Below are 12754 nucleotides of genomic sequence, written 5' to 3'. Positions count from 1 at the left end.
TCAATTACCCTCTCTCAACTATTCTCCAGGGTAGAGAGTTCCAAAGACTCACGACCCTCAGAGAGAAAAGTTCTTCTCATCCCCACCTTAAATGGGGAACCTTTTATTTTTAAACTATGTCCCCTAGTTCTAGTTTCCCCCACAAGGGGAATCATCTTTTCAGATTCCACCCTGTCAAGCCCCCTCAGGATCTTATATGTTTCAATAAGATCACCTCTCATTCTTCTAAACTCCAATGAATACTGGCCCAGTCTGTCTAACCTTTCATCAGAAAATAACACCTTCATCCCAAGTATCAGTCAAGTGAACCATCTCTGAACTGCAAACGCATTTATATCCTTTTTAAATTAGGAGACCAAAGCTCTACACAGTAGTCCTCATGTGGTCTCACCAATGCCTTGTATGACAGTAGCAAAACATACCTACTTTTATATTCCATTCCTCTTGCAATAAATGGCAACATTCCATTTGCCTTCCTAATCACATACTGTACCTAATTGCTAACTTTTTGTAATTCATGTACCAGGGTACCCAGATTCCTCTGTACCTCAGAGTTCTGCAATCTCTCTCCTTTTAAATAGTATGCTGTTTTTCTATTCTTTCTGTCAAAGTGGACAAGTTTACATTTTCCCACATTATACTCCATCTGCCAAATTTTTGCCTACTCACTTAACCTATCTATATCCCTTTGTAGACTCCTTATGTCCTCTTCGCAACTTAGTTTCCTTCCTATCTTCAGCAAATTTAGCAACCATAAATTTGGTCACTTCATCGATATAGATTGTAAGTAGTTGAGGCCCCAGCAATGATCCCTGTGCCACCCCAGTAGTCACATCTTGCCCACCCAAAAATTACCCATTTATTCCTACTTTCTGCTTCCTGTTAGCTAACTAATCCTCTACCTATGATAAAATATTACCCCCTAGGCCGTGGGCTCTTATTTTGCATAGTAATCTACTATGAAGCACCTTGTCAAATGCCTTCTGGAATCTAAGAATAGCACATCTGTAGGTTCCTCTTTATCCACGTTACTGGTTTGTTCCTCAAAGAACTCTAATAAATAAGTTAAACATGATTTCCCTTTCATAAAACCATGTTGATTCTGCCTGATTGCATTGAGATTTTCTAAATGCTCCGCTATAACCTCCTTAATAGTCACAGAATCTTTACGGTGCAGAAGAAGGACATTTGGCCCATCAATCTTGCACTGGCTCTCTAAAAGAGCATCCTACCTGGTCCCACCCCCTGCCTTATCCCCGTAACCTTGCACATTCATTCTTTTCAGATAGCAATCCAATTCTCTTTTGAATACCTCAACCGAACTTGCATCCACCACCCTCTCAGGAAGTTTGTCCCAGACTCCAGCCACTCTCTGGGTGAATTTTTTTTTCCTTGTATCATATTTACTCCTTTTGCCAATTATTTTGAGTCTGTGCCCTCTAGTTCTTGATGCTCTCTTGAGTGGGAACAGTTTCTCACTATTTACCCTGTCCATAACCCTCAGGATCTTGAATACCTCCATCAAATCTCTTCTCAGCCTTCTTTTCTACCAGGAAAAACAGTCCCAACCCCACCAGTTTATCCTCATAGCTACAGGTCTTCATCCCAGGAATCATTCTTGTGAATCCTCGCTGTACTCCCTCCAATGCCTTCACATCCTTCCTCAAGTATGGGGCCCGAGAACTGGACACAGCACTCCAGATGAGGCCTGATTAGTGTCTTATACAAGTTCAACATGACCTCCTTGTTCTTGTACTCAATGCCACTATTAATAAAGCCTAAGATACTATATGCTTTATTAACTGCTGTCTCAACATGCCCTGCCATCTTCAATAACTTAGATAGATAGATTCCGGCAATTTGCCTATGATGGATGTTAAGCTAACTGGCCTGTAGTTTCCTGCTTTCTGTCTCCCTCCTTCCTTGAACAGAGGAGTCACATTCGCTATTTTCCAATCTGATGGGGTTCCAATATGACACAAGATTTGACGGGACTGTGGTGCCCTGCCTTCTTTCTATTTATAATCTGCTAAATTTACCAGAAATAAACTTGAGACTTGTCCCTGATCTGGGCAAAAAAGCTCACCAGCTCCTCAGTCAATTCCTTCCCTCATGCTGACATCACTTTCTGTTTTGATTTGTTTTACCCCTGTCCCTGATTGACTAAAGTTGAGACATAATCTATTAATGTTGGGGTGTGATCTACCAATGGGGCATGATCTACTAATTGGGTGTGATCAAATGTTGTGATGTGATCTACTAATAGGATGTGATCTAATCATGCTAGGTCATTTTATACTAATATTGGGCATGACTCACTACTTTTGGGATGTGATCCACTAATGTTGGGGCTGTGACCTCCGAATACTGGGGGATGATCTACTGCTGAGCTGCGCTTGACTGATGTTGGGGTTTGAACTAATGATTGAGCTGTATGATGTACTAATGCTGTGGTATGATTAATAACGTTGGGGTGGAATCTATTAATGTCAGTGTGTGTAATCTTTGAAGTGCCATCAGCCCTCTTAGACCTTGCTGAAGTGGCTGTTTTTCTCTTGCAAACCTTGACTGTGAGCACTTGCATACTCTTCAGTGACAGAAGTATTTCCCTTTAGGTCTTCAAAGGCACACTTTCTAATTGTAGTTCTGAAGAGAAATAAGTTTCAGCATTCCTGTTTTGGTTCTTTACTTGGCATTGTTAAACCCGCTCCTGGCACCCTTGCCTCCCTTAGTTGTGACTGGGAATTGAAGGGCGCTGTCTGTACAATTTTCCAAAGTAGCTGTTAGGTCTGTTCACTGTAAACTTTGCAGCATTTGTTAGCATCTATTTATATGGTTGATGATGGCAATAAAGTTGTTTGAAAGTATCAATAGCTAGGTATGTATTTTCTTTTAAAGGCTGTGTATCTCAAATTTACAGTTGTCAGGTCTTTCTTTGCTGTTTCTTTGGCCATTGCTGACAAATAGTGAAAGATTATCAGCAGTTAATAAAATTGGCAGAGCAGAAATTTCCAGTCTCCAGAGTGATGTCAGAAATTGTTGGTGGTTAGTGAGTTGAACGGAATTGAATTGAGTGCATCTGCATGAGTTCATTAACTAAAATGGTGAAGACTAACAGTGGCTTCCAGCCATGACCATGAAGCTTTCCTAGTGTCTGACTTGTCTGCACAGTTAAATTAATCATGTCAAAAATATGTTTTTGTAGTTTTGTCAGAAGCAATTTTTGATTGCAAAATACTAGATTTTTTACCTTTTTCCCTTATTACACCCTGTCATGAAGCAAGAATTTCAATTAAAAAAAAGTATCTCCATTCAAATTGCCCCATGGTTGGAAATTTTAAGATGAGACATCTATTCTGTTATAGATATGTTTGTTATGGATTGTTTATGTTGTAAAAACTGCTGCCAATCTTGGCTGACATGCAGGAGGTGTTGGTAGTGCTCCAGTTAACCTCAATGTTGACATGCTAGGAATGGGAAAATCTGCCAGGGTTTACCCCTCCAGTTATTATCCTGTGACTTAGTTGGAAAAAAATGAGATGAGATTGATTTGTGTTTTGTTATTATTTCGCAAATGGTGGTTGTACTAATGTTTTTCTGAGCAGAGGGTATTGGGCAGTGGGGTTCTCCAGGGGTCAATATTAGAACCATTGATTTTTGTTATACATAAATAACTTGGCTATGGATAAGGAAAGTGCAATTTCAAAGTTTGTAAATGATTCAAAACTTTGCAACGTAGTAAATAAGTAAAAGAAAGTAAAGACTTTATGCCAATAAAACATGAAGGAAAGCAAAACTGTGTACAGTTCTACATTCACTCCCTCCACCACTGCACAGTAGCAGCAGTGTGTACGATCTACAAAATCCACTGCAGAAACATACTAAGACTCCTTAGGCAGCACTTTGCAAACCTACGACCCATCTAGAAGGACAAGGGCAGCAGACACATGGGAACACCACCACCTGGAAGTTACCCTCCAAGCTACACACCAACCTGACTTGGAAATATATCACCATTCATTCAGTCGTTGGGCCAAAATCCTGGAACTCCCTCCCTAACAGCATTATGGGTGTACCTACACCACAGTGACTGCTGCGTTTCAAGAAGGCAGCTCACCACCACCTTCTCGAGGGCAATTAGGGATGGGCAGTAAATGCCCATAAATTAATAAAAAACAAATGGACGATCTACTGAACCCAACAAATAGCTGCTACAAGTCCACATGACCACAGGAGTGGCTTTTTGTTCTGGAAGCTACCATCAGGAGTTACAAGAATAAAAGAATCCTCCTCTCATCATCGTGGACTTCCACACTCAATCGTAAGGAAATTATAATCACACAACCAGGGGATTCGCAGATGAAAACTTGTATTCCTTCAGAGTTGTTAGCAGACCCATCTCACACCTGGGACTGTCCAGATCCATTTCAAAAGAGGACCACTGAGGGAACAATGGACATCATTTACATCTTGATAAGCTTATCCCTCTTGTGGAGTCAGAAGGTCTTGCCAGAAAATGGCTCCCCAACACCAGATCCTCAAAATGGTAATGGTAATTCTTTCAAAAGCTAATGGCTGGCATATTATCAGTCCTGAAACCAAAGCCAGTCCCAGACACTAGGTAAACATCCCTTTTGAAATCGCTGTAGAGAAGGGTCACATGACTTGAGTGAGCACTTTGAAATCTCTATATTCCCTTGAAAACTGAGACCCTCTCAGACTGCTGATTGAACACCAAACGAAAAGAACTCCAGCAGATATCCCAGCTGACCATGCAGCCGGCCACCATCTCTCAACTCCTTGAAACCTGTTTGATTTTAAAAGCCTCTGATCATCACTTGCCAACTGGTCTAAGCACAGCAATGCCATAGTGCTCCATTGTCATCTGTTTCAAGGATTTTCCAAGTTGTTTTGTCCAACCAGGAACTCACCTGGACTGAACTCCGCCACGAAAGAAACACCCTCTGGACTTTGAATTTCTACACGCTGGAAATCATGTGAACTAATATTAATTTCTGTGGTTTTTTTACTATTGTTATCTGTAGTTGTAAAAACTACCTCTCTTCCAACCCCTCTTACTGTGTGTGTATTTATTATATATGTAAAAATATATTGTGTGTGTGAGAGGTTGCGAGCAATCCTCCACTGCCACCCATCTCCAATTTCCCAGGTTTGAATCTGAAATAATCTAACCTTCTGAGTTAATCATAGAGGGAGTTTGCTACATGGTACTTATGAAATTAGACCACACAAACTGAGGATTTGGGGACACACGCCACAACCTACTTTAAAAATAATTCAAAAATTCCTCTGCTTATGGACAGACGAGGAGAGGATAAAGAAGTTCAATTTGCCTCTCTTCTGTCCGTAACAACTTACATTTATAAAGCACTTCGTATGATTACAAAATATACCAAAGCACTTCACAGCTAATAAAGTACTTCAGCAGAATTCAGAAGGACATGGACAAACTGGTGAATGGGCAGACACATGGCAGGTGTAAGTTAATGTGGATAAGTGTGAAGTGATGCACTTTAGGAGAAACAACTTGGGGCGGAATTCTATGTCCCTGTCGTGGCAGGGGTGGGGCCATAAAATGCAGTGAGCATACAAAACTCCATTAACTTTGGGACCGTAAAATCCCTCCGGCGTAAAATTCTGCCCATGGTGGCAGCCTTTTGTTTCGTAAGGTGATGGTTTGCATCGTGGTGATCAATTCTGTGTTAAGCATTGCCAGGTGTGGCTCAGTAGCCCCACTCTGGCATGGCGGTCTTTGCCACATTTACTGAGAAGACGACAGTGGGCTGAGAAGGTGCACAATTCACTGGCCTCTATTTTCTTTGTGTCCTCTTCTCGGCCTGCTGAGCTTTTCATTTCTGCTCAACTCTTCCAAAGCCTTTCCAAATAGTCAGCCTCCAGAGGTCATGGCTATCAGTGACTGTCTTCCAGTTGTCAGTGTCAATGTCTGCCATCTTCATAATTTGCTTGCAGGTGTCCTTGTAGCAGAGACATAGATGCTCAAGAGGTCGTGACCTGTTCACTATATAGAAAGTCTTTTGGTATTCGACTGTCATCCATCTGATGAATGTGACCAAACAATTCAGACCTTGTTGGCTTAACAATGAATGCATGCTGAAAGAATTAGCACGCTCCTGGACTTCTGAGTTGGTGACTTTGACCTGCCAAGAGATGCTGAGTATACTTCTGCGACAACGAAGGTGGAAACAGTTCAGCTTTTTCTCCTGCCTAGCATAGGTCATCCAGGTCTCGACGCTGAAGAGGAATGTACTGAGGATGCAGGCTTGGTAGACTCTCGGTTTTATGTTCTCAGTCAGATTGCTGTTCCACATTCTCTTCCTCAGCGTGGTCATAACAGCTGCAGCTTTTGCGTTGCATGTGCTGATGTCAGCATCAAGTGGCAAATTGCCGATGATTCTGAAGCAATCAACAGCCATCAGTGTCAGTGTTGATAAATGGCGGTATGGCAACAACCTGGACCATGACATTTGTCTTCCTGATGTTGATGGCCAAACCAAACTCTTTACAGGTGTGGGAGAGTCTATCCATTTGCTACTGAAGATATTCCTCAGTATGGAATGTTAGTGTGGCATTGTCAGCAAAAAGCAACTCTGAGGACTTGGCACATCTTTATCTTGGATCTTAGGTGGACAAGGCTGAACAGTCAGTGCTGGTATGTAGGTAAACTGCCTCTGTGGATGACCTGAAGGCATGAGACAACAGCAAAGAGAAGATTATGTCAAGGAGTGCTGCTTGTGCTGAGTTGTGTTTGACCCCCCTACAGATTACAGAATCACAGTGCAGAAGAGGCCCATCGAGTCTGCATCGACACGTCAGAAACACCTGACCTACCTACCTAATCCCATTTACCAGCACATGGCCCATAGCCTTGAATGTTATGATGTGCCAAGTGCTCATCCAGGTACTTTTTAAAGGATGTGAGGCAACGCGTCTCCACCACCCTCCCAGGCAGTGCATTCCAGACCGTCACCACCCTCTGGGTAAAAAAGTTTTTCCTCACATCCCTCCTAAACCTCCTGCCCCTCACCTTGAACTTATGCCCCCTTGTGATTGACCCTTCAACTAAGGGGAACAGCTGCTCTCTATCCACCCTGTCCATGCCCCTCATAATCTTTTACACCTCGCTCAGGTCACCCCTCAGTCTTCTCTGCTCCAACGAAATTCAAAGATTTCAAAGGGTTCTGATGCTACTCTGTCATGGCTGACCTTACCCAGCATGTTGTCATGGGAAAAGGAGATTACATTGAACAGAACAAAAACAAAAATACCTGGAAAAACTCAGCAGGTCTGACAGCATCTGTGGAGAGGGATACAGTTGATGTTTCGAGTCAGTATGACCCTTCATCAGAACTAAGACATATAGAAATGCGATGAAATATAAGCTGATAGAAGGTGGTGGGACAGGAGAGCTTGATAGGGGGCCTGTCACAGGTGGAGGCCAAGAAGAGACTGCCAAAGATGTCGTAGACAAAAGGACAAAGGGGTGTTGACGGTGGTGATATTATCTAAAGGATGTGCTAATGGGGACATTAAGGGTAGCAAGCTAGTGGCAGATGGCCCTGGTGTGGGTGGGGTGGGGGGAAGGGATCGAAATGGGCTAAAAGATGGAGATGAAACAATAGATTGAAATAAATTTAAGAAAAGGGAAGAGAAAAAAATATAGTTGTAACAAAAAAATTACAAATTATTGGAAAAAGGAGGATCGGAACGAGGGTGGGGTTGGAGGAGAAAGATTATGATCTGAAATTGTTGAACTCAATATTAAATTCAATATTACATTGAACAGCTTGGGCAGGCAGCCACTTTTCTCCAGCAGCTTAAATAGGCCACCTTTGCTCATACGGTTGAATGCTTTGGTGAAATTGATGAAGGCAATATATAATGGTCTTTTACTTATTCTTTACACGTTTGCAATAGATTTTAGTGATTTGTACGCCTGGTCATGTGAACATATTCTGATAAATTATTGTTCCGTCCAGTCATGTACTGTGTGACTAACCAGTACACACTTGTACCAAGTGTTATCAACACACCTGTGTCATATGTCATCAACCAGCAGGTACCTGCACCATGTGTGGCCAACCAGTACAAACCTGTACCATGTGTGGTTAACCAATACACCCTGTAACATGTGGCCAACACCTGTATTTTGAGAAATTATTTGCTTTCCTTAATGCGCTGTGAAAAATTCGGGTTTATACATCATAAAATCATTCTTACCACGTTATATGTTAGTTTTAAATCCCATTCCTTGACATTATCTTGCATTGCTAATTTTTTTCAGTATTACTGGATATGTCGACCGTGCAACTATTTTTTGATCTCTATCATTGCATTCCTCCTTCACTTTCTCCACTGGTAAGTCTTGCTCTATGAATTTGACTGTAATTTCTGAAACATATTGTATAGCTTAGCTAACATGATAGCTTTATTAAGCAGCATTTAATTACCTCCGGGACATGGGTTTAAATCCAGTCCACACTATTGGGATGAATATTTCCTCTGCCTGTTGGCCTTAGGGAGGCCCTTTGATATGCTTAATTCAGCTCCTTGGACTCGTAGTGTAAAACTACCTCTAACTTGACAATAAGTTGGCAGCCTCGCTCAGAATGGCCATGGGATGAAACTTCTCATGATGGTGATGTGGAGGTTGTTTTCTCAGGTGGGACTAATGCACATTTTTTGGAGTGGGGCAGAGGGAGATTTACTCTGACTAATGCTTTACCTGATGTGGGAGTGCTTGATACTGAAACTGGTACTTGGTATGGAACATGTTCTACCCGCCAGCTCTGAAATTCAAAAACAAAAACTGGGACAAATGGTAAGACAAGTGATTAAATTCCACTGAATTACTATCATGGACTGTAACTTCCGAGCTCCAGCATTGGATTTGGGGGGTACCCCAGAGATGCGCTGAGGAATCCCTCTGGGAAGTTCCCAGATAAGGGTTTGCATGGCAATTATCCAAAAGTGCAAACTTCCTCTAGACAATTACGCTGTGCTGGAGACCATCCAAAAATGCGGTTTAAATCACAACCTTTGGATGGTTCCACCGGGGTTAAGCCAATAGTTACCCAGAAAAATTTAGAAAAATTAAAACCTCTTCTCTTCTAACTTCCGGGCAACTGTTGTAAAGACCCAGACCAATCCCCCCAATGATACACCCCCTATGGAACTCCTGACCTTCCACTTCACCCCCCCACCCCCACGGTATTCGCCACACGCCGACCCCCACCATGAGATTTCCCCCCATTTGCACGGGACTCCTCATGCGACAACCCCGCGGGCCTGACTCTTACCCTCTAAGTCCGATCCACAACCCCCAAAATTACAACCCCAGCCTCCCGAATGTCCAACCCCCCCCACCCCCACCACCCTCTCCCAATGTCCAAGCCATGATCACGTGGTTGCTCATGAATTATAATATCCTGCAGTTGTATTCAGTCAATATGGAACATGTAGGATTTCTTGTTTCTTTTTCAGTTCATTTTAGTATGTTTTGCTATTACTCAGTCAGCCTGTGATTTTTTTCCCCCACTTTCAGAGCAGTGGCAAATTTATCTTTTGACACCAAGTTGCTCAGACTAAAGATTACAATTTTCTCCCAGCCCTCCAAGCTGAGGGATAGTTTCTCTACATCCTTGGGAGAAAACTAATTCCATCAGGCATGCATGGAGCTTTGTTCGATTAAGAATAGGACTAGGCTACGCTAATAGTAACAGATGCCCCGTGTTTATTGGGTGTCTGGAGCACAGCGAAGCTTCTATCTGCTCTCACCTCTGCCAAGAGTAACTTAGCTTATACAATTGTGTCCTGATTTCATACTGATTGGCCTTTTCTTGAACCCACCCCTCTGATAGTTTTGTACATCTGATACTTGGAACTGTGGGAAAACTTGTCAAAAATAACTTGCATTTGTTTAGCACCTCATCAGTAGTATTTCACAATCAATTAGTTCCTTTTGTTGTTCAGTTATGTGGCAATCAAGTTGGTCACTTTGCACACATCAAGATTTCACAAGTAACAAATGGGATTGATGTTATATCTATTTTTAGTTGTGCTAGTTGGGGGAGAAATATTGGCATGGGCCATGGTTTCATCTGAAGTGGAAAAATGAAATTTGATTCAGGCTAGCAATGGTATTAACAGTGATGATAAGAGAGATCTCTGCATATGTAAACAAGTGGTTTCCCTTCTTGCTATTGTTTAGTTGAGTAGAGGTCTTGAATTCTGATGTTCACTGATATGCAGCTTGTCATTATGGAAAGGGGACAGGAAATTGGTTATAAATGATCACAAACACTGAAGATTTGATTTTTAAAAGTGAATTGTAATTCAGTGAATTAAAGTTTTCCCTCATTTTAAGATTAGATGAAGAATTTAGATGCTTAATTTGATTGTAAATGAACTCATCTGTGCTAATGTATTAATTGATATCCAGTTCCAAGTGCAACACAAATAGGGAGAGTATTTACTCTCTTTGACAGCATCGGCGGAGAAGAAAAGGGTTGACGTTTCGAGTCCTCATGACCCTTCAACAGAACTAGGTGAATCCAAGGAAGGGGTGAAGTATAAGCTGGTTTAAGGTGTGTGTGTGTGTGTATGTGGGCGTGGGGTGAGGGTGGGGGGGTGGTGTGGGTTGGGTTGGAGGAGAGAAGTGGAGGGGGTGGTGTGGTTGTAGGGACAAGCAAGCAGTGATAGAAGCAGATCATCAAAAGATGTCACAGAAAAAAGAACAAAAGAACACATAGGTGTTGAAGTTGGTGATATTATCTAAACGAATGTGCTAATTAAGAATGGATGGTAGGGCACTCAAGGTATAGTTCTAGTGGGGGTGGGGGGAGCATAAAAGATTTAAAAAATATTTAAAAATAATGTAAATAGGTGGGAAAAGAAAAATCTATATAACTTATTGGAAAAAACAAAAGGAAGGGGGAAGTAACAGAAAGGGGGTGGGGATGGAGGAGGGAGTTCAAGACCTAAAGTTATTAAATTCAATATTCAGTCCGGAAGGCTGTAAGTTGCCTAGTTGGAAGATGAGGTGCTGTTCCTCCAGTTTGCGTTGGGCTTCACTGGAACAATGCAGCAAGCCAAGGACAGACATGTGGGCAAGAGAGCAGGGTGGAGTGTTAAAATGGCAAGTGACAGGGAGGTCATTCTTGTGGACAGACCGCAGGTGTTCTGCAAAGCGGTCGCCCAGTTTACGTTTGGTCTCTCCAATGTAGAGGAGACCACATTGGGAGCAACGAATACAGTAGACTAAGTTGGGGAAATGCAAGTGAAATGCTGCTTCACTTGAAAGGAATGTTTGGGCCCTTGGACGGTTTCCGATAAATTATCTAGATTTTTCTTTTCCCACCTATTTACATTATTTTTAAATATTTTTAAATCTTTTATGCTCCCTCCACTCCCACTAGAGCTATACCTTGAGTGCCCTACCATCCATTGTTAATTAGCACATTCGTTTAGATAATATCACCAACTTCAACACCTATGTGTTCTTTTGTTCTTTTGTCTGTGACATCTTTTGATGATCTGCTTCTATCACTGCTTGCTTGTTTCTACAACCACACCACACCCCTCCACTTCTCTCCCCTAACCCAACCACCCCCCCTCCCCCACACACACACACCTTAAACCAGCTTATATTTCACCCCTTCCTTGGATTCACCTAGTTCTGTTGAAGGGTCATGAGGACTCGAAACGTCAACTCTTTTCTTCTCCGCCGATGCTGCCAGGCCTGCTGAGTTTTTCCAGGTAATTCTGTTTTTGTTTTGGATTTCTAGCATCTGCAGTTTTTGTTTTTATTTATATATATTTACTCTCTTTGTTGAGGCTTATTCTCAAATTTCATTGCATTGTTCCATTATTTTCCAGGTACTTTCTTGTTTAGCCCAATTTGCTTCAATAAGGAGGTCACTGTTTAGCAACACAGAAAGAGCGACATTCCTGACTCGCCTCATGAAAGGGATGAAGAGAATACTTGAAAATCCTCAGGTACTGATTTAAGAAATCCAGTACTATGTTTTTGCTGTACAGCTGTAATGAAATTTCAAATGTTTTGGAAGATTGCTAGTATTGGAACACACAGAATTCGGCCTTGAATACAACTGATTAAGGATTTAAGGTACAGCTGACTGGACAATCATGTGTTGTACTGTTATTGCCACTGGCTGCAATCTTTGAATATCATGTTAGCTCAATTGGACTGTAACACCACCTTTCCCTCTGAGATAATCTGACCTAAATCCATCACATAGCTTGATGCATAGACAGACACAATAGGGATCAGTGCTGGTACCTTAACTATTTACAATCTATATCAATTACTTGGACTAAGGGACTGATGCATGGTTGCTGAATTTGCTGGTGACACAAAGATAGTCAGGAAAGTAAGTTGTGAAGAGGACTAAAGGACCCTGCAAAGGGATATGGATATCCCTTGATGAGTGGGCAAAAATTTGGCAGATGGCGTAGAATGTGGGAAAATGTGAACTTGTCTGGTTTGGCAGGAAGAATAGAAAAGCAACATATTATTTAAATGAAGAGAGATTGCAGAACTCTGAAATACAGAGGGATCTGGGTGTCCTGGCACAAGAATCATAAAAAGTTAGTATGCAGGTATAACAAGTGATTAGAAAGGCAAACGTAACATTTATTGCAAAGGAAATGGAATATAAAAGGTGTGTTTTGCTACAGTTGGTGAGAACAAATC

The 12754-nt window shown here is 41.8% G+C and overlaps 1 protein-coding gene across 1 annotated transcript in view; it reads left to right on the top strand.

Moving 5' to 3' along the window:
* Positions 1–12754, top strand: part of LOC121281476 (ran-binding protein 17-like) — a gene marked incomplete at its 5' end in the record, with an annotated part of 1080904 nt that overhangs the window by 134758 nt on the left and 933392 nt on the right. The window contains 2 exons of the mRNA XM_041194421.1: positions 8324–8397; positions 11917–12036. Coding sequence (XP_041050355.1) covers positions 8324–8397; positions 11917–12036 — 194 coding nt within the window. The remainder of the gene's footprint in view (positions 1–8323; positions 8398–11916; positions 12037–12754) is intronic.

This window comes from Carcharodon carcharias, chromosome 8 (assembly GCF_017639515.1).
Source record: "Carcharodon carcharias isolate sCarCar2 chromosome 8, sCarCar2.pri, whole genome shotgun sequence".
Lineage (NCBI taxonomy): Eukaryota > Metazoa > Chordata > Chondrichthyes > Lamniformes > Lamnidae > Carcharodon > Carcharodon carcharias.
The sequence above is the reverse complement of the archived record's forward strand: the minus strand, read 5'-3'. Positions and strand labels throughout refer to the sequence as shown.